The following is a 26,824-nucleotide window of genomic DNA, read 5'->3' as shown; positions in this document are numbered from 1 at the left end:
CATGTAGAAATGTAATCCCAAACTGGTGCTTTTGTGTGTGTGTGTGTATATAGTGTTCTCACTATATGTTGTTAATAAGCAGTGACTAGTTATTGCATGTATTTTATTTTTAATTAGAAATTTAAGAAGTAATTTTGACATGACGCTTCACAGTAGAGTTTTTATCTCTTGATCAACTATTTCTTGTTTTCTTTCTCTGTCACAGGGTGAAAGAATGATGTGATGGAGGTGAATATGGGCCGCTGGTCAGGCTCACGGCCACCTCCGTCATGCCTTGCCCTTCTGATTGTCAAGCTCCTGGCCACCATTTGCCAGGTAGCTCACGGGATCTCCCCGCTTGGCTTTCACTTTACACATTCCACTTACAATGCTACGGTGTACGAGAATTCGGCAGCCAGGACCTACGTCAACAGTCAAACGAGAATGGGCATTACCTTGGCTGACCTTTCATGGGATATCAAGTACAGGATAGTGTCTGGCGATGACGAGGGCTTTTTTAAAGCAGAGGAAGTCATCATTGCTGACTTTTGCTTCCTAAGAATAAGGACTAAAGGTGGGAATTCGGCTATATTGAACAGGGAAATCCAGGATAACTATTTATTGATGGTGAAAGGGTCTGTCAGAGGAGAGGACTTGGAAGCATGGACGAAAGTGAACATCCAGGTTTTGGATATGAATGACTTAAGACCTTTGTTTTCACCAACCACATACTCTGTCACAATAGCAGAAAGCACTCCTTTAAGGACTAGCATTGCACAGGTGACCGCAACAGACGCGGATATTGGGTCCAATGGTGAATTTTATTATTACTTCAAAAACAAAGTTGATCTCTTCTCAGTTCATCCTACAAGTGGTGTTATCTCCTTAAGTGGCCGGCTAAACTATGATGAGAAAAACAGATACGATCTTGAGATTTTGGCTGTGGACCGCGGGATGAAGCTTTACGGCAACAATGGCGTAAGCAGCACTGCCAAGCTTTATGTTCACATTGAACGTATAAATGAACATGCTCCAACGATAAATGTAGTAACCCATATTCCCTTCCCATCAGACAAGGAGCCTACCTATGCAGTTGTTAACATTGACGACCAAGATGAAGGAGCCAATGGAGAAATCGAATCTGTTACTATTGTTGCTGGAGATCCACTAGAGCAGTTCTTTCTGACTAAAGAAGGTAAATGGATGAATGAGTACAAAATCAAAGAAAGAAAACCTATTGATTGGGACAGCTTCCCATATGGTTGCAACCTGACTCTCCAAGCAAAGGACAAGGGATCTCCACAGAAATTTTCTGCGGTTAAACTGGTCCACATTGCTAGTCCCAAGAAAGAAAGTATCCCCGTGAAGTTTGAAAAGGAAGCATATGATGTTTCGATCAGTGAATTTTCACCTCCTGGTGTGGTGGTTGCAGTAGTTAAGCTGATGCCTGAGCCACAGGGTGTGGAATATAGATTATCTCCAAGTGAGGAAGCTGAGTATTTTAAGATCAATCCCAACACAGGCCTTATTACTACTGCTCGTCCTTTGAAAATCATTGAGAAGGACCTCTATGAATTAGAAGTATATACGAACAAAGGTGGTGATTTGAAAGCACAGGTTACTGTCAGGTTAGAAGATGCCAATGATCACACTCCGGAGTTCCAGCAGCTTTCCTACAGCTCGTTTGTCAATGAAAGTGTCCCTGTGGGATCTAGTGTTTTGGCAGTTTCGGCGGTTGATAAAGATAGGGGAGAAAATGGATACATAACATACAGCATTGCCAGTCTGAACTCACTACCATTTACCATAAACCAGTTTACAGGTGTCATCAGCACATCTGAAGAACTGGATTTTGAGTCCTCACCAGAAAGCTACAGGTTCATTGTGAGAGCTTCCGACTGGGGTTCTCCCTACCGCCATGAAAGCGAGGTGAATGTCACCATATACATAGGCAATGTCAATGATAACAAACCCCTCTTTGAAAAAGTGGCATGTCAGGGAGTGATTTCATCTGATTTTCCCGTTGGTGGTCACATCACTGCTGTTTCTGCAATAGACATAGATGAGTTAGAGCTTGTGAAGTACAAAATAATCTCTGGAAATGAACTTGGCATTTTTTATTTAAATCCTGACTCTGGTGTCCTGCAACTTAAAAAATCTCTGGTTAATTCTGGCATAAAGAACAGCAATTTTGGCCTTAAGATAACAGCAACTGATGGAGAGAACTTTGCTGATGCCATGTTTGTTAATATTTCAGTAGTTCATGGGAAAGTGTCTTCAAAAACCTTTAGCTGTAGAGAAACTAGAGTTGCTCAGAAGCTAGCAGAAAAATTACTCAAAAAGGCAAAAGCAAATGTGAAGCTGAATTTGGAAGATGGTTTTCTCGATTTTTATTCGGTGAACAGGCAGGCACCACATTTTGACAAATCCTTCCCTACTGATGCAAAGGTTTCAGAGGATCTGCCAGTTGGTGCCACCATCCTGAGGATAAAAGCCTATGATGCAGACTCCGGCTTTAATGGGAGAGTAGTTTATACAATTTCTGATGGTAATGTAGATAGTTGCTTCAACATTGACATGGAGACAGGGGTACTTAATGTTCTTATGCCCTTGGACCGTGAGAAAACAGAGCTCTATCTGCTTAATATTACAGTTTATGATTTAGGTAATCCACAGAAATCTGCGTGGAGACTGTTGACTGTTACTGTGGAGGATGCAAATGATAACAAGCCTGTTTTCTTACAGGACAGTTACTCAGTTAATATTTTAGAAAGTACAAGTCTTGGTACAGAGATTATCCAAGTAGAAGCCCGAGATAAAGACCTAGGATCCAATGGTGAAGTGACTTACTCAGTACTGACAGACACCCAGCAATTTGCCATCAACAGTTCCACAGGAATGGTGTACGTGGCTGATCAACTAGACCGGGAATCAAAAGCAAACTATACACTGAAGATTGAGGCGAGGGACAAAGCAGAGAGTGGCCATCAGCAGTTCTCCGTTGTGCCTCTGAAGGTTTTTTTGGATGATGTCAATGATTGCTCTCCGGCCTTTATACCGTCCAGCTACAACGTGAAGGTCCTTGAGGACCTGCCGGTGGGCACTGTCATAGCTTGGTTGGAAACTCATGATCCAGATCTCGGCTTGGGAGGCCAAGTCCGTTACTCGCTGGTGAATGATTACAATGGGCGGTTTGAGATAGACAAAGCGAGTGGCGCCATCCGCTTGAACAAAGAGCTTGATTACGAGAAGCAGCAGTTCTACAACCTGACTGTGCGTGCAAAGGACAAGGGGCGCCCAGTTTCTCTCTCTTCTGTTTCTTTTGTGGAAGTTGAAGTGGTGGATGTTAACGAAAATCTCTATACCCCCTATTTTCCTGACTTTGCAGTCATTGGATCTGTAAAGGAAAACTCCCGCATTGGTACAAGTGTTTTGCAAGTTGTTGCTCGAGACGAGGACTCCGGAAGGGATGGAGAGATCCAGTATTCCATCAGGGATGGCAGCGGCCTGGGGAGATTTAGTATAGATGAAGAAACCGGTGAGTTTTGTTTCTAATTTCCTTTTCCTTTCATAGAGGTTTCTGCAAAAGCAAAGCGTAGGCATAATTATTTTCGACCCTTAACAAGAAGTTCAGTTCTCAACAGGCAAGATAAAATTATAAATAAGGATTTTCCAGGCACAGCAATGACATGATTTAATTACCTGGTTACATTCATCACTCTGTGGGTGTGAAATAATACACATTCCTTTTCAGCAGCTATGTGATGACTCCATTTAGAAAGCAGTGATAGTTACAGAATGACTCGCTTCCAGTCACTGTATGACCTGTTGATCATTGTAAATTACTCGGGTCACCTCCACAGAGTCACAACATTCATGACCTTGAATGTGTTGTTAAACCCAAAGAAAGGAAATAAGGAGCAAGAAACAAGAATTATTTCATCCTAAAACCTATTTGTGGTCTCGTTCTTAGTGTCGGTGGGAGTAATTCTACATGGGAGTTAGCAGTCTGGAATGATACGCCATTCTGTATAATAGGCTTTCTTGTAGCACGGTGTTCATCGACGTTGGCATCCTTGTGTAAGGGTAGAAATACAGGGAAAGATGCTAGCTGTAAACCAACTGTGCTAGCTTTCCTTTGGGGGTGGTAATATTATGAACATCGATGTTAGAAAACAGTATTAATAGAGCGAAGATTTTCAAGATGTTGAACTTCATTACTGCGCCACCCTATTGGAAAATGTGGAAAATGCTAAGGATAAAGGGCTATCTAGTACAACACTCAACAAGCTGGCTGTTTAAATGTCTGATAGCTGTTGGGAGTAATGGTGCAGCTGTGGTACTAGAAGTAGCGAGGAAATTAGAAAATATTAGTCAACATTTTCAGAAATTATATTAAATGTGTTAGGTCTGTGGGTTTACTGTGGTTTAAGCAGACTTTGTATGTCTTTTTCTAAAGCTTTTAATTGAGAATGTGGTATTAAAACATAAGATTAAAATGTATGTTTTGGCAAATTCAAACTGTTTAATCAAATGTCAACTTTCTAAACTGAACATTATGAAAAACAGACGACATTACAAATGCTGTGGATCGCGTCAGCATAAGCAGCGAAAAATATTTTTATTCTATTTGTGCTATATTCGCTCTACTGCAGCTGTGCACAGATGATACAGTCAAAACCTTGTGTCCAGAAACATCAAGCTTGAGTGTGACAAGTTAAGAGGGCGCCTACTCTAATTTCCAGAAACATTAAGAACTCGCATATCTTACAGTGGTAATAGCAGTTGAAGGCATTCAGGCAACATTATTTAGGCAGTTGTATATGAATTTCAATTTTAGGCTCCTGCATTTGAAAATTTTGGCCTGCCTTCTCATTGAGTAACATGAGCTTCAGCTAAACAGATTATTTGTAAAGCAATGGGAGATTGGGCCAAATGCTGCAGCGTTGGTCTGAAAATCTCAGGATTCAACATCTATTGAACTGAAAGGAATTGTTAGGGAGAGTAAGTTAGTGCATGTTGCTCATTAATAAATTAACCAGGGTTTTTACTCTATGCCTAGACTAGTAGGAGTGATAGCCTATAATAGGTTATGGTCCCTGTTCAATAAAGCACAAATCATGTTTTGGCATGAGTGGGAATTGTACTCAATATTCCACATTAAATGTGCTTAGTTTCTTTCCAGAATTGAAATCTAGTTTGTGGGGGTAAAAAAAAAACCAAAAAAAACAACAAAACCCACAAACTGCTCCCAGAACTTTACAAGTTGCAAATACTTGTCTGTCTTTTACAAGTATTTTTGTGAAAATGAACGAACCCCGTCACCTGTGCTGTTTCACTAAACCGTTTCGGAAGACACTTCATAATCCAGCAGATCAAAAGACTCTTTTCATTCTTTTTCTGTCTGTTTTCTCCAACTGTTTGGTACATCTTAAACCTTCTCGAAACCAACTCGGAGAACACTTGGGTGCGTAACTGCAGCTAGGGCGATGTGGAGAGCAGGGTTTGAGGGTTCAGAGTTACTCCAAGTTGAGCTGTTGTAACCCGAGTGCAGAATTTGACCTGCTGTGTTAGAGAGGACACGACATTAATACTCTGCTGTTGAACTGATGGTAACTTAAATGCTGCTGAATGATGAATCAGCTTTCTAGCTGTGGAAAAGAGCTCAAGTCACATATTGAATTAATTTGCGAAGAGATAGCTGTTTATTTACTTTCAGCGCAGTTAATTTGTCACTTTTAAACTGACCAACTCTATTGGCTTATGCACTGTCTCTCCTGAAATTTGTGAAGGTAAGCAGGAGCGCGAAGTACAACAAATCAATATTTTTGGCTGCTGCCTTAATGAAAAGAAGACTGCAGTATCCATTATAATCATTAGGATATAAACTGGGCCAAATTCATCCTGATACGCGAGCAGGCTGGACTCCAAGCGAGTCTGTGCTTTCAGCAAAATTCTGCTCAAGTGCGTTATTTTTAGTCTTCTGCAATATTCCATCTTAATGGTGTCACCACGTGTGCTGAGTGAGATGTGCCCGTGCCCCCCAAGGCATGTCGATACTGAGGAGGGGAAACGGTGCAGAGATGCCCAAGGAGGAGCTGGCCTGCGTGGTGGATCCACACGGTACCATGCTTCTTGGCATGGTGGCTTTGTTTCTGTTCCTCTATAGATGTATACAGCTGCATAAAGGTGCATCTAACTCCACCAAACTTGACCTGGCTTGTGGTGTGGATGCCACAACAGACTGTTCTCCAGTCAGGTCTGAACGGTGGTTCATGGTTAGCGAACTTGGGAGTCTCCTCCATATTGGCCGATACGGATCTCTATATCAGCTATATGTGCAAATCCTGGTGCTGTTGCAGTTTGGTGAGAGATGTGCCATGGGGGTGACCCTGGGATTTCCTTCCTACAGTGCTGCTCTTTGCCTTGTGTTGCAGAAAATCTGTTTTGAGGATTATCGTTGCTCCATTATAGCATTCACTGTGGAATAGTTCATACGTGGTGGTAACCAGAAGCATAGAAGTAGCCAGCTAGAAGTATTTGATGAAGTGAAATTTTACATGTATTTGGTCCCACAGCCTTGTGAATCACTTCCAAATTTGTTTCAGTAGATTTACTTTCCATTACCAGGAGGCAGAGCTGGTACAAATTTGTAAATCAATAAAAACTCTCCTGAAGTAGAAGGCAGCAGTTCCTGACCTCCTCCAACTCCATCCCTAGTTTCCCACTAGTACCTTAGCCAGCAGACTAAATTTCTCATGGGTTTACAACTCAACTTATGATTCATAGCTAAAAAACTAGTTTAAGACTTTTCTAGAGATAAAAAAAAAAAAAGAAAATAACTTTTTTTTTAATAGCAAACTCTTATTTGTTGATTCTTGCCTCAGTGGAGATTGTGTTTGTCACCAGCCTAGGAGTGCGGCTCAAACTCACTGCTTTTTCTGTCTTCATTGGCCTATTTATTGACTGTTGGTATAAATGTCACAAGCTTACCATTTAATATCCCTGCGCTGAGGGACACGAAGTGTGATCCTGCCATTTATGGATTCCCTTTTTCCTTCTGTCTCCAGTTCAGGACCGCTGGTTGTTATTTTTGTGTCCCTTTCACTCTCTTGCACTCCTGAGATGTAATCTATATGATGAAATATGGTCATCTACAGTCAGAACTAGTCAGTGTAGTCACTGCAGGCTTTCCTTATAGTCAACAGAGAGAAATTTTACCCTAAAGAAAAATATGAAATAAGTTGGATGAATCATGCTCTAAAAATGTGCATTTTTCTCTGAACTATGGTGGTCCTTGTATGACTAGCGCAGAGGTAGAAGTCTGCTCCAAAGACCTTGCTTTGGCCACGTCACCCCTTCCTGTTAACTCTAAACCAACTGTAAACAAGAATATATACTGTCAAGTTCACATGCTACATAATATGCGTAGACTCCTCTGTACCGGTTTGATGGTTTTAGCCTAATTTCAGGGAATTGTCTTTCAATATGAAACCTGCACAAAATTTTACTTCTAAAAATAAGAACTGGAAAGAAGGTTTTTAAGAGTAGAAGAGAGTTGTGCAGCTAATATTTTACGATTTTTCATTTTCTGAGAATACAGTGCTGGACAGGAGCATCCCACCCTCTTTTCCATCTCTAGAAAGTCATCAGGATCTGATGCTTTGCCCTTACTTGTGGAAGTAGGTGGTTACCTTCCCCTTGTGCAACTCAGGGGCTATGGAGAATCTCAAGTCATTTATTTACCGCTTCCCACCTGGTGGTGTGCTTCTCCAAACTCCTTGCCAGTCTGCTGATTGCAGTTCCTTAGAAGAGAATTGTGTTAAAAAACCCTCTATATTTCCAGATTGTTGTAACATAAAATGAGCGGAGATCCGTTAAAGATTTTTGTGGGATGAGAGTGTTCTCTGAGTTTTCATCCTAGTGATGGCTCTAATAGACTTAACTAGTCTTCTGGAAATGGTCTCTGTCAGAGGTCCTCTACTGCTTTCATAAAATCATGGATTTTCTCAGCTCTGGTATGTACATCCTCATAGTGTTGATACTGCAGCAAAATGGTGTATTTTTGCTGCCTCAGGAGCTGGAGGTGACTCCAGCAAGTGCATATGGGTTTATGATACCACCTGCCTTGGGTGACTAATTGCCATCTAGCAGTACCTCTTTTCTGGCTGCTGCGGGGGCTTGGACAACTAGTGAGACTTCCTGACTTCTCAAAAGGTTGAGCTAGATGAGGTCAGTCCTAGCCTAAATGCTGACGTCTTCCTTCTCATTTTTTAATGATTTGTGGTTCAGCTAAACAGCATTTTTGACTCAAGCTCCGCTTTTTAGTCTGGCATGTGTTTCTACTCTGTGCACAGTTGATGTAACTGCCTGGCACTCAAAGAGTTTCTATATTTACCCCTGTGCTACCCGTGGATGTACTAGTAATAGCAAGTGAACGAAATGAGTTCGAGAGGAGCAGAGAGACTAGCCACATTCAGCATCTTCTGCTGCAGGGACTTCTGTAGGCTGGATCGGAGTTGGTGTGGCAGTGCCCTGGCATGCGAGGAATGACTAACTCCACTGCGCAGGGAGGAAAACTGAAGCAATAAGTCTTTTTCTGCTTCTCAGGAAAGCATTGAAACATCTTCTTAAGTCCCATTGAAATTAAACACGGAGTTAAAAAAGTGATAGTGATGAAATGCTTAAGGGGTCTTCAAAGTTCTTGCGAAGCCAGTAACGATGGACTTAAGCAACACCTTCAAAACTTACTAACCTCATTTTGTAAGGTTATTCAAGAGTCTGAGTCCCCTGATTTTCATTGGGACTTTAAATTTAGGCATCAGCTGGCACTGATTTCCACCCCCGTAGAGGGCCCCTGATAAGAACACGAGCTGGAGATGACCCTGTTAACTTGTTATCTTTACGTCTTTTCAGCCCTGAAATTCAAATGAGTAAGCCAAGCCTGTCTTTCATGGTGCTGAAATCTTAAAGATACTACTAAATGGAGGTGGAGTGCAAATTATTACAGACTCTGAGGATTTATTTATCCTGCCAAAGACAGCAGTCAGTTCTTCTATTTTGAGACCTTTTAAGGTACCTCGTAAGTGATAGAAATTCCTGACAAACTGTGGCTAGAGTCTAAAAAGAAGCCAGTCGGTGTTGGAAAACCTTAATCGTGTCTTCAAACGATTAATAATAGCAACTAGAATCTAGATGATACGGTTTACAATAAAACAGTCCTGCCTGCACTGTTATATCTGTCTGGCAGAAGGGAGAGTAAGTTTATTGCTTCAGACTCTTTGCATCTTGTCACCGTCTTCTAGAATAGTTTTCAGTTATTGTGTATGCAAGTTGAAGGATACTTTCATTTATTACAATTTGAGTGGTCTGATAAATATTTATGTGGGGCCATTACTAGCATTTCCTTGAAAGAAAATCAAGTAAAAATGAAAATGGTTTGTGATACATGATTTTTTCCCCCTTGCTTTTTTAATTTTATGGAATCGTATAGGAACTAGTGGATAAATCTGGGCAGACTCACTTGTAGAATTGAATTCATTGTAGAATTGTTACGAGGCATTAGTATTACATATATTCTTCATTTTCCTGGGGAGTGTAGGCAAACTTCATTGCCCAGAGCCAGTATTTCGGAGCCAGTTAATTATCCCAGGCTTCTAAAACCAGTTTTCAAAGTACCTTTGGGCCGTACAAGAAGAGAAGTGCCAGTGGGTGTTGGTGAGAGGTGGCTCAGGAAAGGGGGAGGCACTTGCAGCTGCCACTCGGGACTGGAGATCGTCGGTCCTCAGCCCGGCCACGATGGCTCTCCTCAGCAGCCTCTCTAGGAAGGAGTGTGCCAGACGGATCACAGAGCATGGTCCTGGCCAAAATCTGGTCTGTCATCCTGTATCTGTGTCAGGCCTGAATAAAGCATTCCTGGGAGCAGCTATTTCTGAGCCTGCTGTGCTGCGTTATCGTTGTTCTGTGAGTTATCTCTGGCAGCTTTTAACAGTGCAAGCTTTCCTTCATTTATGATTTCCAATTTTAGGAAAGTAATTATTAACATTTCTCTTTTTCTTTAAAATTAGTTGTGGTGGAAAACCAAGTTTTTTTGGTAAATTCTGTGTCTGTGTGTTTATAATTTCCCTGTCATTTATAGCTGTAAATTAGTAAAGGAACAAGACTTGTCTTGGTTTCACTGGAGTGAATTTGTTTAACTTTTTATTTAATAATATGAACCCTAAAACAGTTCATCAGTTTACAAAAATATTTACTTTAAAGGGCCCTTAGTATCATTCTGACATACTTTCGAAGTTTCCTAAGTGAGAACAGTCGTGCAGAATTGTTCCATTCAAGCTGTTCAACTCTCTTGGCTTTATACCTCATAAAACAGCTCACGATGTACGATTTTTATAGCTAGCTGTAATTTGCATATTTTCCCTTCTTTGGAAAATGTTTAGAGAATCTCCTTTACTATTCAGGATGCTCCTGATGATAGGATACTTCATCTCGATCTCTGAGTAATTTATTTATTAATAAAGAAACGTGCCGTTTTTATTTCCTCCTAGCTGTCACCTTTATCACCCTTGAGATTTGTTTCCAAGAGTATTTTGTACTACCGTGTGTTCTGTTATTCTCTCCCTTAGCGTGTACGCCCAGCAGTGACCCCTACGTTGTCCTGTGCATCACGGTCCATTAAATTATACACAAGTGCTTCTGCAGAAAGCTTATGCCCGGAGAGCTGGCGAAGGGACCACGCCACAAGGTAGTCAGTTAGATGAGACAGGAGGAAAATTGACTTCCAGTGTCTGGTGTTCAGCCTGAGCATCTGAGCACCAGCTTTATCCTGGCATCACTTCAGACCATGATCTTCCTTCCCATGTGAGCAATTCATGGTAGTTCAGAGGAAACTGGAGAAAAATCCATTTTAGCTCTTCCAAGGCACGAATGGAAGCCCAGGGGCGTTGAGAAGTGATGCTGTCAATGCAAAACTGCAAGCTTATGAGCGTGTGGAGGGCAACATGAGCAGTCCTGTCCTCCTGGGACGTGCAGAGGAAGATGTTTCAACAATGTCTAAGATTATGTGGAGCCACTTTTGTGTACTGCCTAATCCTTTCTTGAAACAAGTCCAAGAGAGAGGAATGTCCAGTGGCCAATAAAATCGAGGACACATCCTGCAGTCTGATCCTTGCAGCAGGTTGTGTGGCGTTTTTAGGGAGCAGTAGACAGAGTTGGTCATGGGGCTGGTTTGGAGCACAGACAGGTGGTTACACTGGACTATCAAAAATGTAAGTCCACGTATCACTTCCCCTGCTTCAGTACATACTCAGGCTCTTGGAAGCTGGACTAAAACGTGCTTTTTATGAAGCTGTTTGCAGTTCAAGGACTGCAACTAATGGCAAATCGGGCACTCGCTTGGAAAGATCTTCCAATCTTTCATTGCTCTCATTGCTAAAAAATTGTGTCATATTTTAAGACTGTCTAATTCCAGTGTGCAAGTCTTGGAACTTGTTAGGTCTTTGTCAGCAAGGTTAGAATAAAATACAAAAAAAAATGTCATTTGCTGTCACGTCTCTTTCTCTTCATACGTCCGTGTTTACCTGAAAATATATGCTGGTAGATGAGCTTCTATAGTTCACGGAACAGATTCTTTTAATCTTTAGTCTGCTGTTTAATGTAAACATATTTATTACATTTTATGCACTTATGGTGTCTTATTAGCATTGAAGTGTTGCCAATAAGAAATAACTGAGAGAAAGCCAAACTGAGTGCGTGTGGGGAGGGAGTTTTCGTTGCAGTTGGTTTGTATTACGCGTTTGCACTAATAAATTTTTGTGTTTCTCCAAGTTAAGTTGTTCACTGGCATCAACCTAATCATTTTACCCCTGCCTAACAAAAAAGAGACAGATCCGTTTAGTTGCGGTGAGGAGTTTGTCGCATCTTTCTCTTTCTGGAGATGTTTTGAGGACAGCTCTGTAGGCTCTGCGCCTCCAGTGTTTTGCAGAGCATGGGGCAGGGACGTGGGGTGGGAAACGGCATGATCCCTCAGGGGCCCCTGGGCTACCCTCCCTGCCCTTGTAACCAGGTGACATGGCGATTAAGTTGGACCTGTAACATGGGGCAGTGTTCATCTCATATGGCTTTGCTCCCCTGGTTAAATGTCTCACGTAGGTTAGACGTGAGACAGGATCTGGGAGATGTGAGAAGGATCTGGGGGTCCTAGTAGACAGTAAATTATCCATGAGCCAGCAATGTGGCCTTGTTGCCAAAAAGGCCAATGGAATCCTGGGGTGCATTAAGAAGAGTGTGGCCAGTAGGTTGAAGGAGGTCATTCTCCCCCTCTACTCTGCACTGGTGAGGCCACAACTGGAATACTGTGTCCAGTTTTGGGCTCCCCAGTTCAAGAGGGACAGGGAACTGCTGGAGCGAGTCCAGCGGAGGGCAACTAAGATGATTAAGGGATTGGAGCATCTGCCTTATGAGGAAAGGCTGAGAGAGCTGGGACTCTTTAGCCTGGAGAAGAGAAGGCTGAGGGGAGACCTTATTATGGCATACAAGTATCTAAAGGGTGGGTTGAAGGAGGATGGAGCCAGGCTCTTTTCAATGGTTCCCAGTGACAGGACGAGGGGTAATGGGCACAAGTTAGAACATAGGAAGTTCCGTTCAAATACACGGAAACACTTCTTTACGGTTCAGGTGACAGAGCACTGGCACAGGCTGCCCAGGGAGGTTGTGGAGTCCCCTTCCCTGGAGATTTTCAAGACCCGCCTGGATGCAGTCCTGAGTAATGTGCTCCGGGCAATCCTGCTTTGGCAGGGGAGTTGGACTAGATGGTCTCTAGAGGTCCCTTCCAACTCTGAAACTCTGTGATTGTGATTGATTGTGATTGTGAACATGTTGCTCGGCTAAGGTGAGGTGAGTCCTACCCCTGGTGGTGAAAGGTGGTCGGGTGAAAGCTGCCGGTGGTACCTGCCCTCTGCTGGGGCAAGTGTTGCTGCATTGTACCGTGGGAGTGAGAAGTGTGTGAAGATGTAGGACTGTGCTTGGTTTCTTCTGTGCTCTCTGCATCGGGGGAACGAGAAAGAAAATGGAGAGTGTGGGTCTGCAGAGAGCTGTGGCACCCTCCAGCGCACCCCCCATCTAAATGATTTGGAACACCAGGATATGCTGTGGATTTTACCTGCCCCTCCGTTTAGATGCAGGTGTTGATTTTTTTTGCTCTTTGATGGCTGTGCCGTGCCCTGAAGATACTAACCAAACAATATCCCTCAAAGTGTCCAAGGCCAGGATGGATGGGGCTTTGAGCAACTTGGTCTAGTGGAAGATGTCGCTGACCATGGCAGGGGGGTTGGAACTAGATGGTCTTCAGAGTCCCTTCCAACTCTCACCATTCTGTGATTCTGTGGTTCTACAAATATCTTTGTAGCCAGCTACATCTCAGCTTTGCAGCTTTCCCCACTGGTGACAGTCTGCTTACCACAACCCCGCCTTGAGAGGGAAGCAGCCTGAAGCTGCTTCTCTTAGGAAATACTTTTCAGTTACTTTGATGATATTTTCATCTTGGAGTCGAGCAAAATGTGCTCACTGTACATGTACGAGTGACAGTTCCTTGAGGTGACGGACTGGGAGAGGTGTGCAGCTCTGTGAGGTTTGGGTCTGGCTCGAGCGGGGTGGCTGCTTTTGCCAGCAAAAATCAGATTTTAGTTATAAACCTGCGCCCGTGGCCATTAGCACTGATGAATAATCATCCTAGTGACTATAAGGAGTGAAATTAAACTTTCCTGCTTTAATTTACGTCAGGACTAATCATGAAGAATGTTTACATTGGCCTGAGAGTAAAATGATTGTATGTTGTTTCAATAGCTCTCTGCTTCTATGGTGTGATGGCTACATCTGCCCGTCTTTCACAATCGAAGCCTTCGGTTTTTCGGTTTTACTCAAATTTGCATGGCAAATTCATTTCTGATTTTAGATCATCGCAGCCCATAATTAATTATATGCATAATTATTTGGTGATTTTCCCCTCTTCTTTTGAAAGTTTTACTGAGAATTTGTGTTCTGGAAATATAACTTTACACATAGGTCATTAAAAATATTTTTTGCTTCTCACCACTCTTTCAGTTTATAAGGTAAAGATTTTGCAAAAAGAGAAAAAAAATAAACCTTAACTGTGAATCAGTTAAATTTTTAATATTTTTTTTCCCCAAAAGCTTTATTTTTATGAGAGAATAACTATGGGATTTAATTAAATTTGCCAGAATGCTTCACAGTCCCAGAACACCTTTCATCTAAAGTACACAAATTATTTTTCACATTTTAATGAAGGAAGCTCTTTGATGTACAACGTTTATGTAGTTTCCCATTTTACTGAAGGGGTGTGAGAGGTGTAGATAAGTTAATAGTTTGATTCTTTTTCTTGCGGGGGGGGGGGGGCGGGGGAGGGAATGACAATGTAGAAATTCATTAAAAACAGTGGGAACTTGAGGTGTTCAGCATCTCTGTGATGAAGCTGTACTTGGCCATAGCATACAGTGGCGGATGGGGTTGATTTTCCTGACTCCCAGCACTTCTTTCCATGCAAGACCACCCTTCTTACGCTATACGGGATCTTGGAGCTGGTTTTAAAAGGGCTGGATTTTATTGTTTCTTCTTGAAGTGGTCTTTAAGGATGAATTGGTTGGTGCTGCAGTACTTCTATTGGCTGTATTAGGTGGGGTTTATTACTTTGCCTTAATTACCATTAAGCAGTAACTCTTAGGTGATGGGAGATCGCAGTCCAAGCCATTGTCAGTGCTTAAGGCAGCTGCTTCTGGGATGATAACTTTCTGTTTTGCCATTGTGGGGAGAGCACGGAGTAGCGGCAATCACCAGCAGCGTGACCCCATCCAGGGATAGCCGGGGCTGCCCGCGGTGGCTCTCGGAGCTGCCAGCAGCCGAAGCGGGATCGGAGCGAAACCTCAGCAGGACTTTGGGGCCGACTGGAGTGCTGGGTGCTCTGAGTGGCTGCAGGTCCTTCCCGGGGATGGGGCGGCCTCCCTCGCTTTAACCTTGCCCATCACCGCTCTTCAGAGACACCTGCCTCGTCCTTCTCCTTGAGGAAATCTTCAACACAACAGAGTCAGTCCACGTGAGCTACTTCCATTAGAAGCCGCACAAACTTAACGTGTGATTTTTCCTCCCACAGTACCGGTACCAGGGATGGGGAAGTGTGTTCTGTGCGTTTGGTACCTACATGCCGAGCAAATTAATGGAGTGTCTTCATCTCCGCGACGAGCAGCTACACCAGCCATTTGCTAATGAGACGAGGTGCTTTTTGCGAGCGTGTGGCTCCTTTGCATCCCAGTGGGGCTCTACCTTTAATGAGATGTCTTCCTTTTAGGAAGATGTAGTTCAGTGTGTGCAGCAAGCTGCTTCTGAGGTGCAAAGCATCCTTCTGAAGAAAGGCAAAATAATCAAAAAGGAAGACTCTGCCTACGGTGACATTTGGAGAGGAGATGGGGACTGTTTGCGAGGCAGGAATAGGACTGGCATTTAGCTGTGTTGGTTAAAGGGTAAATGGCAAAATCTGTTTAATAAATGTGACCCAATGAATTTAGGACTGCTGAATCTGGAGTTTGGCCCCCCGTGAATTTATTGTCAAAACCCATTGCTGCTTCCCTCTGAAGATGGAAGGTAATATCTAAATTATATTTGAATTATCTGCACTATAAAAATTGAATTTATTGATGCTGGAAGTGGAAAAGAGCCATTGTGCTGATGGAGGTCGCTGGCTGTAGCCATTGCTGCAATGCAAAGTGCTGTACTCCTACATTGTCAGGAGCACAGAAGGGTTCATGTTGTCTTTGTGTAAACATACCCGTGTTTGAAACTTTTTGTATATGTTTCAGCTCTTTCATGGGGATTTCCTTTAATTGCTTAATCTTTCATAATGGACATTAATCTGTCATTGGCAAAGATAAAATCCGGCTAATTCTCAGAAAATCTGTTTCTCTTTCTCTGTACCCACAAATTAAAACTCCTCCGATACCAGCTGGAAGCTCTGTCTGGACATTGAACATGGTCAGAAATAACCATGTGGTCACAGGGAAGGCAACCGGGCTGCTTTACACTGTCAATTGTAATCCAGTTCACTTTGGCAAGAGGGTTTGGGCTCTCCTGGAAAGTCCCTGGAGGGGATGGGAACTTCTGGCGAAGGAGCCGTGATCCCCTTCCCCGGGGTACCTAGGTGCAGGAGATGCTGTCTTCCCCAGCATGGTTCCTGAAGGGCTGATCTACACAGAAAAAACAGTTTTTGAGGGATTAACTTGAATTCCTTGTGAAGAATCCCATTTTTGCAGTAAAATAAGGCTGTGATTCTCAGCTCCCTTCAACCTGTTCTGACCGAGATGAAGGCAGCCCATTCCTGGTCCTGACTGCTGCTTCCTGCCACCTCCCTGCGGTGGCTCTGTTTTTTCACATAGCCACTTGGTGAGCCGGTTCAAGAGGGCAATCCGAGAGGAACTCATCTGTTCCGGAGAAAAGAAGTGAGAGGATCAGGTCCCTGACTGGATTTATGGGCCCTGCAAGCACTAGGCATTTTGATGGAGGTAGAGAAGGGAGATCAGGTATAAAGTTAAGTGTTGGGTTGCCCTTTGATGCTTGTGTGATCTTATGCTGGATTAATATGACTGTGACCTCATGGGTTTGAGAACATCCACACAAGGAGTTGCACAGGTGTAGCTCACGTCATTAAAATACACACTGAGCCATATATAGACATTTACAACGTGTCAATGTAGGAAGTTTGTAACTCCCTGTTTTGTAGAAGTTGTTCGGTGGAGAGTCAACCTGGTAAACCAGAAGTGATTTTAGCAGGACGGAGGAATGGCTTGGAAATAATACGGGGTGAGAACTGTTGCTTTGTCCTGGCTTTGGTGTGGAAGAAGCAGCTGTGATGGAGCGAGCAGGATATGTGTGAACACGGAGATTCGGTGTGTTAGCTGATGAGGATGCTTACGTGGTTTATGGTGTAGGGCCCTGAGCCTCGAGCTGAAATCACAAGTCGGAGCAACTATCAGATGGAGAAAGCTGCTTACTACGTGTTACAGAGAGAGAAGATCCCTCTGGCAGTACGACTAATGTTTTCATGCCTCACTTTACCCGTCTGTACAATAAGTCTAATGATCATCACACAGTCAAAGGCATTTTTGTGCCAGTTGTGAGTCTCGCATGATTAATGGCTTTATAATGCTATGAGTGATTTTGATGGAAACATGTATAAAAATGCATTGCAGCGGTTGTGTGTAACGCAGTCACTTGGTATTTGGAGTTGAAGGGTGTTAAAAGAAGAAGTCCCTTCAGGAGTCACTTCTTTCCCAGTCTAATCTCCAAGGAGAGCTGTAGCATCGCAGTGACCTATTTAAGCTAGTACATTTATTCCAAATAATTAACTATAGACATGTTACATTGACTGCACTGGGCATACCCAACAGCCATGTGCTCAGGGTGCCCGATTGTTCCGTTCTGCCTTCCAGGGCTGAATGATGCTCTGCGACCTGGCTTACTGCAGTGCTGGGTACAAACAAAATAGAAAATGAATTTCAGGATGAAATGAGACGAATCCTTACTGTTGCTCCCTGCCTGCCATAACCTCCTTGTTTGGCCTGGCCAAGGAACTGGCTGTAGCTCCGTGCTAGTCCTGTGATGCATCATTTTAAGGGGGGAAAAAATGCAGCTATGGTATTTTTTTAGCCAGTCTTGCCAGTTGTGGAGCTGATGGCCAGAGGCCGAAAGGGCCGTTGGGCATTCCCCTTGGTAAAACATTCCTTGTAAGAAATAATGGGAGAGCATTTCGGTGGACTGGAGAGTTTTTGGAGGAGATGTGCTCCTGCCTCTTGGGCGCTGTGGGAAAAAAACATGTGGGTGTTCCTGAGCCGGATAATACTTTCTGTGGTACCGTATATAATTTATGGAGGGTGCAGGGTGAGATGGGGCTCTGCTACTAACCAGACCCAGAAGTTTTGTGCTGGATTATCCCCTGGATAGCGGGAGGACCTCCAGCCCTGCGTGGCCGGAGGCGTGCCTGGCTGTGGGACAGCGGACAGTGGAGCATACCTGAAACACGCGTCTTCTGCATACGTGTCATGGTTTGGTGCGCACAACGTGAGCGCAGCAAGGTGGGAAGGCTGTAGGCGAGGGTGAGGCACACTGGGAGCTCAGTCGATGCTTCTCTCTTCATTTACCTTAATAAATAGTTTCGGCAGCTACTAGCAAACCTGCCTGCTTAGGGTAATTGCCATGTCAGAAAGGAGCCCTGCCATGGTGTCCTTGATTTAAATCCAGCACGAGGTTCACCAGAGAGGTGACAGGAATTAATCTGAGCAACTAATTCCCATTTTTGGGCTTGGGGCCAGGCGGTTCGAGGCAGCACGCAGAAGCCGGGGAAGCAGATTAATGCTGCCTGCCGCACGTGATATTTTGGCTCGAAAATGTGCTGAAGGAATGCGTCTAGTGTGGCTTCACTGCCTTGCCAAAACGTTTGCTGTGTTACATGGCATAAAAGACGGTAGTAGTTCTCCTAGGGAAGGATGCTCCGCCATCTCGTATTCCTCTCATTTTTCCACTCTGTTTCAATAACCGTATTGACTTCTACCCCACAATCAGAGCTGCAGACCTCTCCTTTCTTTCATGGGATGCCTGACCTTCTGTGTTTTTGTTGGCTTTTTTTTGGTTTTATTTTGTTGTTTTTTTTTACTTCAGTGTGTGGAAGTGTCTCCCTTCCCAGTACCATCTAAATTTCAAGCTACTCCCTGTCAAACCCCCTGTTGTCTCCACGTTGAAATACTTTAACTCCAGAACCATTATTTTTTCTTTTTTATTTTGTATTTTTTGTTTTTCACTAATCTGGAGCTAAAGCACAGAACTGGAAATCTTCCTAAAAATTCCAGGAATCTGTTGCTTATTGCGGTTGGGAATAATTTCATGTGCCAGTGTCACAGCCTGGCCTGGCTGTAGGGTTAGGGCTCAGTAGTGCAGAAAAGGAGTTTTTATTTAATGGAAGTGCCTAAGGACAAGGCAAATGCAAAGATTAGTGATGTTACAGCCTTGGTTGAGTTGCTTGATGTCACTGAAGTTAATTTATTTATTGAATTATGTGTTCTAAAGACGTGGAAGCCTTGGGATGGAAGATATTACAAAGACTTTAAGGAATTATTAAACTACACGGCAATAAAGTGCCTTTCCCTGTCCCTAATCATTCATATATTGTCCTTTTTTTGTGTGTGAAAATGGCTTTGTGTTTCTAATCAGCCGGTAAGGAAGGAGGTCTCTAGGTAGTGATACTGCTAATGGTGATAAGCAAAGGCAACACGGGGAGGGAACGTGCGCTGAAGGTAATGTTCCCTGGTTCTTGTCACCCGCCTCCGTTTTGACTTTTTCATTTGTGGTGGTGATGAGCGATGTTAAGAGTGTCTCCTGGGCAACATACTGCCTGTGTGGTGTGATTTATGGACCACTATTTTAGAGAAGCCGCAATATTCTGCTTCATTTTGAAGAGAGATTTAAAAACATACAAAAGTTGGGAAAATATTATCTGTCTTTTAAAAACAAGATTCATGAGCAGATGTATACATCTATTCTGTCACCCTACAGATGGGCAGAAAGTGTTTAGTTGTCATGGCAGCGAAATGTACAGTATCGCAGATGAAAAAGAAATATTAAAAAAAAAAAAGTACTGTCTTGCCAGTTGTTATACTATGGCAGCAGCTGCTGAATTTGAGTTTTATTGTCCTGAAACTTCAACTCAAAATCCTCCAGACCACATTTCTCGTCAGCGGCAATATTTGCATCCTTTTACCTTCCTGCGATTTGCCTTCAGAGCTCTTCACCCTGGGAGGCATTGGCATTTTCATCTCTAGTTATTTGCTTACATATAGTTTCTCTCTTGAATGGGAACTGGGCAATGAGCAGTAGATATGGGTATCTCTGTTCTCATGAAGAAATTTCTAAATGAATTAACGCTTCTATTTTGTTGTTAATTGAGATTTCGGTATTGCCGAGCGTGATGGGTTTCACCCTTGATATTAGGGTGGAATAGAAACTATTTAGGCTGTAATCAAAATTCCTGTATGTCTGTATATAAAATAAGCAGACCTACCTACATGTTTAGACCAAAGTAAAACATATACAGTATCCTCTATATTATATTACATACCTTTTACTAAATAAGATTGACAATATTTTTTAAATTTCATATTTTACTATCTTGATTTTTATTTTCTCCACTGTAGATATTTGGAAACAAAACTATAAAACTTCTTTGTGGCTGTTAATTTCCCTTTCTACTCTCCTAGGCACGAGGTGGCAGAGCGGCTGTAGATTACGACACTGCATGGGCATGTTTTAACTCTCCCTTCAATTGCTTAATTAAATTTACAAAGAAATAGTGTAGCGTATTTGTATTATTCATCGGGATATTGTAGTCTGAAAAAATAGTCTGTGAATATGAAATGAGGCAATGCAGAGGACTATGTTGTGGTGGTGGTTGGGAAAGTGTGGTGTCCCTTCCCCGCCAGCACGGGGTCGGGTCGTGCTGAGCACCCGCAGCCCCGAGGGCTCAGGCCATAGCAATGATGGCCCTTGAGGGTGGCCTTGGTCCCTCCATAACGTCCGAACAAGCACCTATCGGGTCTGCAAACCTGCTGGTGCAGGGTGCTGCTGTTTCACCTGGGGCACAAGCACGAGGTATGTGCTGGTACCAGCAGGAATTATCACACTTGCCAATGAGCACATGAAGGGATAGTAGCAATTAATTGTCTATAGTAAACTCAGAGCCTCGCTTCTATTGCCGTATCTTGCTGAATGTCTTTTTAAAACCATTTTTAAACTGTTTTCAAAAAAAAAAAAAAAAAAAAAGATAAGCGAGAGTTTTATCTTCCACCTAACTTTACTTCTGGTTGCTGGTACCAGTTATCTGCTCTGTGGGCTTCGTGTAATATTGGGAATGTTTAGGGTGTATCCTCTTGGTAACTGCAAATGAGGTGTAGCCATTTCCATTTAAATGACCATTTTTTTTTTTATCTTAGCTGCTTGAAGCAGTGTTTCATTTTTGGAATAAATAAACAGAGTGCCAGGCTCTCTGAAGGTCAAAACTGTTTACAGAGCTCTTCCCTGCTTGGCTTTTGTTTTCTCAAAAAAAGAAAAAAATTAAACTGGGATTTCTGGGATTTTAGGATTAGTTAATGTATTTACCCAGCCTTTAAAGGGTAATTTCCATGGGATAGAGAGATCTTGTTTACAATGTGTATAAAAAGATTAAAAGGAATTAATTTAATTGTGTAAGACTATTAAGTAATCTCCTGCCTTCTGCTGTGAACCTATCATACCTTCAGCTGTGTTACACTTTCTATTTCTACTTCTTCTTAATCTTCAATTAACTAGAAAGCTTTCTTCCGTTTTTTAATTCTGTCTCTTATTCCCTTCCAAAGCCTTCTCTAGCAGATTCATAGATGTTCTGGTATGTCCTCTCCACCTCTCTATCTGTCATGGGTTTTCTTATTGCCCCAGCCACCAGCATGGGGCCCTGATTCAGCTAGGTGCTTTTAACCCAGTGAAGCCAGTGGGATTTAAATATCTGTCTGAGAGTTTTGGAATGGGATTAGCTTTACTGAACTCAGTTCTTTATGAAAGCAATGTTTCAATCTGGGTAGCGATGTGTAGATGGGAGAACTGAGACAGAGAGAAGATGCCACTGAGAAGAAAGATGTGCTCACAGTCAGCTTGCAACCACTAAGTATTGAGCAGCCTTCTGTTGGTATGCTTTTGGCTTTTAAATTCCTCTGTAAATCCAAATGCCTATTGCCAGAGTTCAAATCCAGTGAACCAGTCACAGGACTAGCCTGTCCTGCTGGGTCCACCTTCTCCTCTTCACCAGTACAATCTTGTTCCTACCTAAGGAAGTGAAGTGACAGAGCATGGGGGAAGAAGTGAACGGCCAGCCTTGCCTTGATGTAAATGCCAATGTTTTAATTTACATCACCTAACAAGATGTCCTCACTGAGAATTTCTCTTTCTCACGTCATCTCCTCCTCCTTTCACAGCTGCTCTTTGTTTCTTCTCTTTCCTTTGCGTGATCCTTAAGTCTTCACTCCTGTATACAAGGGGCCAGCACTATGATGTCTTCTGCCTTTATTCACAAAACAAGACCAATAAATCTTTGCACTGAATTGCTGCATTTTCTCTTGCGATGATCTCTTTCTGTCTTCTAATGACTGCAGGCTTTTCCTTCCAGGGGTGGCAGATGGAGTGGTAGCTCCCCCTGCAAGGATCTCGCTCTGCACGGACCAACCGTCTCCTCTTTCTTTTATTAACCTCAACCTTCTTGTGCTGCTGCTGTTCTTCAGAGTATCCCATGTAACGAAGGAGCACAAGTGCTGCTGAAAGTCAGATTTCCTAAATCATTTTTTGTTAGGCTTGAAAATCCAACCTTGTTTCTATATGGGTAGTAAGGCCAAGAGCCACAAGAACGCCGGTGTCCTCATGCCTAATTTTGTGTGTTTCTGGATCAGAATTTGTGTTTGAATTTACTAGGGCTAAGTACTTCACTGGTCTTAGTCCTAATTTTGCCCAGCAGTAGCTGGCACGTGGTCTACCTATTTCAATGGAAGGGTTCCCCTGAGAGAGCACGGCTCATTTTTCGCAGGTGTCTGCTGTGGCTCTTGCTCCGTTTGAAGCATGGCAGACTTCAGAAGTACGCCAGCTCAACTGTTATTTTTCTCTCTGGGTGCATATTACTCGTGTGATCATTGGGTCTGATCTTATGGGTACGTGCTAGAGCTCGCAGCCTTCTTAAAAATGTGCATGTGGCGTGGAAAGATTCATGGATATGAGCCCTTGCTAGTTCACAACCGGTAAATGAGCTAATGATGATACATCTTCCCCTCCCTGCTGCACTCGGAATTTTTATTACAAGGCCAGTGTCATTTGTTTTCATCTCTTGCAAATCCTCCCTACAGCCTTCCCCATCCTAATCATTTTCCATGAAAAACACCTACTGCAGTGACCTCCATTTGACTACAAAATTGAAGCCCTAATCAGCAGGGCTGGTATCCGTGAGGTTTTCGAAGTGTCATATAGTACAGACCCCTTTCTAGCTACATTAGCCCCAAAAAGGCAACGTTTACCTTTTTAAGCAGTACAGAGCCAGATATTTCCTTATATGTGAACTTTTGTCTCAGCATCAACATCCCTTCTTAGAAGTAAATTTAAGGAGACACCTTGAGCGTAACTGTTTGCGAAGTGCAAAGTTCACCATTAGTTTAACCCACCACCCTCCAGGCTAATAGAAATCATGTAAGGTTAAACGTGTTAAAATGAAGTGCTTCCCGGGCTTAGGAGCAGCCTGCATGGCATTTTCCTTGTGAAAATTTTAATTATGGATCTTGGTGTCCTCCAGTTCTGCCTGTGCAGTGAGCCCTGCCATGAGTAGCTGCTTTATGAATGGCACTTCCACATGCCAATGGCACGCAAAGCAGTCATAAATTCCTATTTTAATGTGAAATGCTTGGATGTACATAGCTCCCGTTCCAAGTAGGAGCCAGGACGTGAAGATTGGAGCGCATGCCTCAGTGGAGAGAGATTTTCTGAATTTTGGAAGGTGACTTGGACAGGTCATGCTCTTATCTAAAGAAATGGATTTCAGCTGAATTTTGAAAAGGACAAATGTGTGTCTGCATTATGTATTTATTACTTAATGTTATGAAGTGAGTTATGGCTTTGGCAGATCTGTGTAATAGATGTCCATAAGAGATTCTGGCAGCCTATGTTGAATGAAAGCGCAGATTTGTGGACTAACATGTCTGTAAAGGAATTATGTTTTGACTTTGTGCAAGATTTGTTAAAATATATTTTTATTCTGTTTTGGTAGTGGTACATGACTAATACATTGGATAAGTGCATGCGTGGGTGTAGAGAAGCCTGCTGAATGCCTTATTTTTTTAATAGAAATAATTCAGTTCCTGACTTTTATGAGGACTTGATGAAGTCACAAAAATCAGTGATCAGAATTACCTCGACCTCACAGGTCATTTTATGCTTTTCCAGACCTATTACGTTATAACGTTGGACCCTCATTTAAAATTTCCTAAATGTGGGGGCTTCTTCCATTTACATGGCAAGATTTTTATTAGCGCAAGGATGTGTGACTGTGTTTGGGCAGGGGGTAGAAATCCACGCTGCTTTTTCTTATAAATCCTTCTGGATGTTTCCCAGAGAGCAGAGTGCTCCTGCCCCGCCCGTCTCGGGAAGCCTTCTCCTTCTCCATCATGGGAAGCCTTCTCCTTCCCTCTTCCCAGCATCCGCCGCGGGGTGACTTTGTGCCCAGATACCTGTCCCTCTTTCCCAGAGCGCACGACGGACCAATTAAGGGGGATTCCCTTTTTGCCACTCAGCTCCCCCTTCCTCAGCCTCATCATTGCTTCAGTGACATCCAAGTGTCTGGCGTGGTGACAAATAATCCCTTTCACGCGCCACTAGTTCCGAGAGCTGAAGCTGAATCCTGACATGTCCCTGGGCTCTCCCTAAGACTGTGTTTCTAGCTGCAGTTCATGCATTTTTTTTAAATAATTATATTTTTAGCACATCAGAGGGCCCCCTCTTCCTCCCCCCCCCCCCTTGTCTTCATACCTAATTAGTCATTCCTTAAGTAAATACCATGGTGCCTCCCAAATTACTTGCACCACGAGGGAATGCAGTTCTCTGTCTCCCAAATACAACGTTTCATGCTGCATGGGAATGATGGATTTGTTTCACGGATAAATTTACTGGGAACATTTTTCATAACTGTTTCACTTGGGGCATGTTTATGTTTTGAATCAAATCTCACATTTTTGGAGGTTTCTCTTTTTTTGGAGGCTACCACTGTCTCGTTCCTTGAGGAGGGATGGAGTGGAGTTTCTTAGTGTTTCTCCTGATGGTTTCCTTGGTCCTTTGAGGGTACCATTCTCCCTGTTTGAGCTACCTACATTCCAGCAATGTGGTATAATTTGGTAGCTTCTTGGTACCTTATGGTTGACTACCAGTTCCTAAACTTGACAAATGGTGTATTTCAGCTTTTAGTGTCCTTCATATGTCTCACAGTTTGTGCATTTGTATTTAACTTTCAACGTTGTTCTCCGGATTTAGCTGGAAGGCAATGCGATAAAGGTAATCAAATGATGAAACTGTAGTCACACTCTGAACTCCTAATTTAATGAAAAAATCACCCGAACGACAAAGTGTGTAATTATGCTGATTTTCATGACATTTGGGTCACAAATGGATTCTTATGTGTGTACAGATGACATCAAATTAATACCTGTTATAGCTTTCTGTTAAGTCACAGCTTTGGCGATGCTTTTATATTAAGTGGGCATTAATTCTTGCTAAATTGTGAAGTAAGACTTTATTACTTCTTCCACCCAAATAGGTGGAGAGGTCCTTCTTTGTCCTAATGTTAGAAGAAGGTTGTACCATGGAAAGTTCCTTCTAGTGGGAACATACCTCCTTGGGGACTAATTCTTTTGAGCTTAAAAAAAAATGTTTTCAACTAATTTAATTTTCCCTTTACATGGAAGTGTAGATTTAAATGGAATATCTATAATGTTCATGTCTGTATTGTTGAAAGAAGACAGCTGTGAAGACTGTAGTTCTTTACTTATACCCCACAAGTTTGGCGGAGCAGCAGAGATGCCAAGTTCCCCAAGCTAATCAGAGCGCTTCATCGTTAACATCCGGAATGAATAGGGCAATGCCGCCCAATTTCCATGCAAACACACACCTGTCTTCTCTGCTGAAAAGCCGTGGTAGGTGGCTAACGTGAGCGCTGAAACTGGAGCGAGTACATGGACAAATACCGTCCAGGCCATTTCTTGGCAAATTACAGCTAAGTGAATCTTTCTGCTGTAGGGTAAGAGGTAAGAATTGCACGACTAAATAAAAAACCAAAGTCCAGCTGGAACTGGGAGGAGAGTAATAAACCGTTTTTCTCTTAGATGAACATTTTCCCCCTTAAAATATCTTAAGCACTTTTAAAGAAATTACTATTTCTAGAGTATGCAATAGAGTATGTAATAGTATAGTATTTAAATATAAATTTTATATGTATATAAATAAATATATGCAAATTGCATAGTAATAATTTTCCTGGTGTTCTTTTTAAGCCTTACTAGGAAATACTGTTTTTTTTTCCCTTCGGTGTCGTGTTTTGAACTTAACTTCTTCATCCACTGTGTTATTACTCTTTGATAATTCATTAATTCTAACTAAATTTTGTTGGCTGAATGATAAGCATGGTTCTTACTTCTGCATAAATGCTAATAAAGGATGGCATGCCATATTTGGAATTTTTATTGAATTTAATTAATAACAAAGTGAGTCAATCAGGTAACATTCACCTTGAACTTCTCACTTTAAAGGGAGATAATTTCTCATCTCTTGCATTTTTGTATTAGGTATAAAAATTCAAAACACATTCTGGCAGCTACATTTGAATATCTTTGTAGAGTCTAGTTAAATATTCTGTTTATAAGCGCTGCTGCTTAGTGATCTAATGAGCACAATACCAGTCTCACGCCACATTATATCTCTCTCATTCTTTACAGTCAGGAAATGCATCCTGGATTCATACAGCATGTAAAGCTGTTGTCAGGTGGTGTTATTTAATATGATAGGAAATAAAATATTTTTTTAAAAAAGACCTAAGTGCTGCCAAATTACCATTTTTAAGTTCGAGTCCTTGTATTTTGTACCCTGAAGAAACCCTTCATTTTAGGGCATTCGGTAGAAAATTAGATCAGTGCTGTAAAATAATGACAGTATTTCGCAGCTCTGTACTAGTTTATATTGTAGGGTA

General features: G+C 42.5%; 1 protein-coding gene across 4 annotated transcripts in view; it reads left to right on the top strand.

The window, feature by feature from the left end:
• Positions 1 to 222: 222 nt before the first annotated feature.
• Positions 223 to 26,824, top strand: part of FAT3 (FAT atypical cadherin 3) — a gene marked incomplete at both ends in the record, with an annotated part of 338,041 nt that continues 311,439 nt past the window's right edge. For all 4 annotated transcript variants that reach the window (XM_082485358.1, XM_082485356.1, XM_082485357.1 and 1 more), the window contains one exon: positions 223 to 3,517. In XM_082485358.1, the coding sequence (XP_082341484.1) occupies positions 223 to 3,517 (3,295 nt within the window). The remainder of the gene's footprint in view (positions 3,518 to 26,824) is intronic.

The sequence above is a fragment of the Vanellus vanellus genome (assembly GCF_965231255.1).
Source record: "Vanellus vanellus genome assembly, chromosome: 1".
Classification (NCBI taxonomy): domain Eukaryota; kingdom Metazoa; phylum Chordata; class Aves; order Charadriiformes; family Charadriidae; genus Vanellus; species Vanellus vanellus.
The sequence above is the reverse complement of the archived record's forward strand: the minus strand, read 5'-3'. Positions and strand labels throughout refer to the sequence as shown.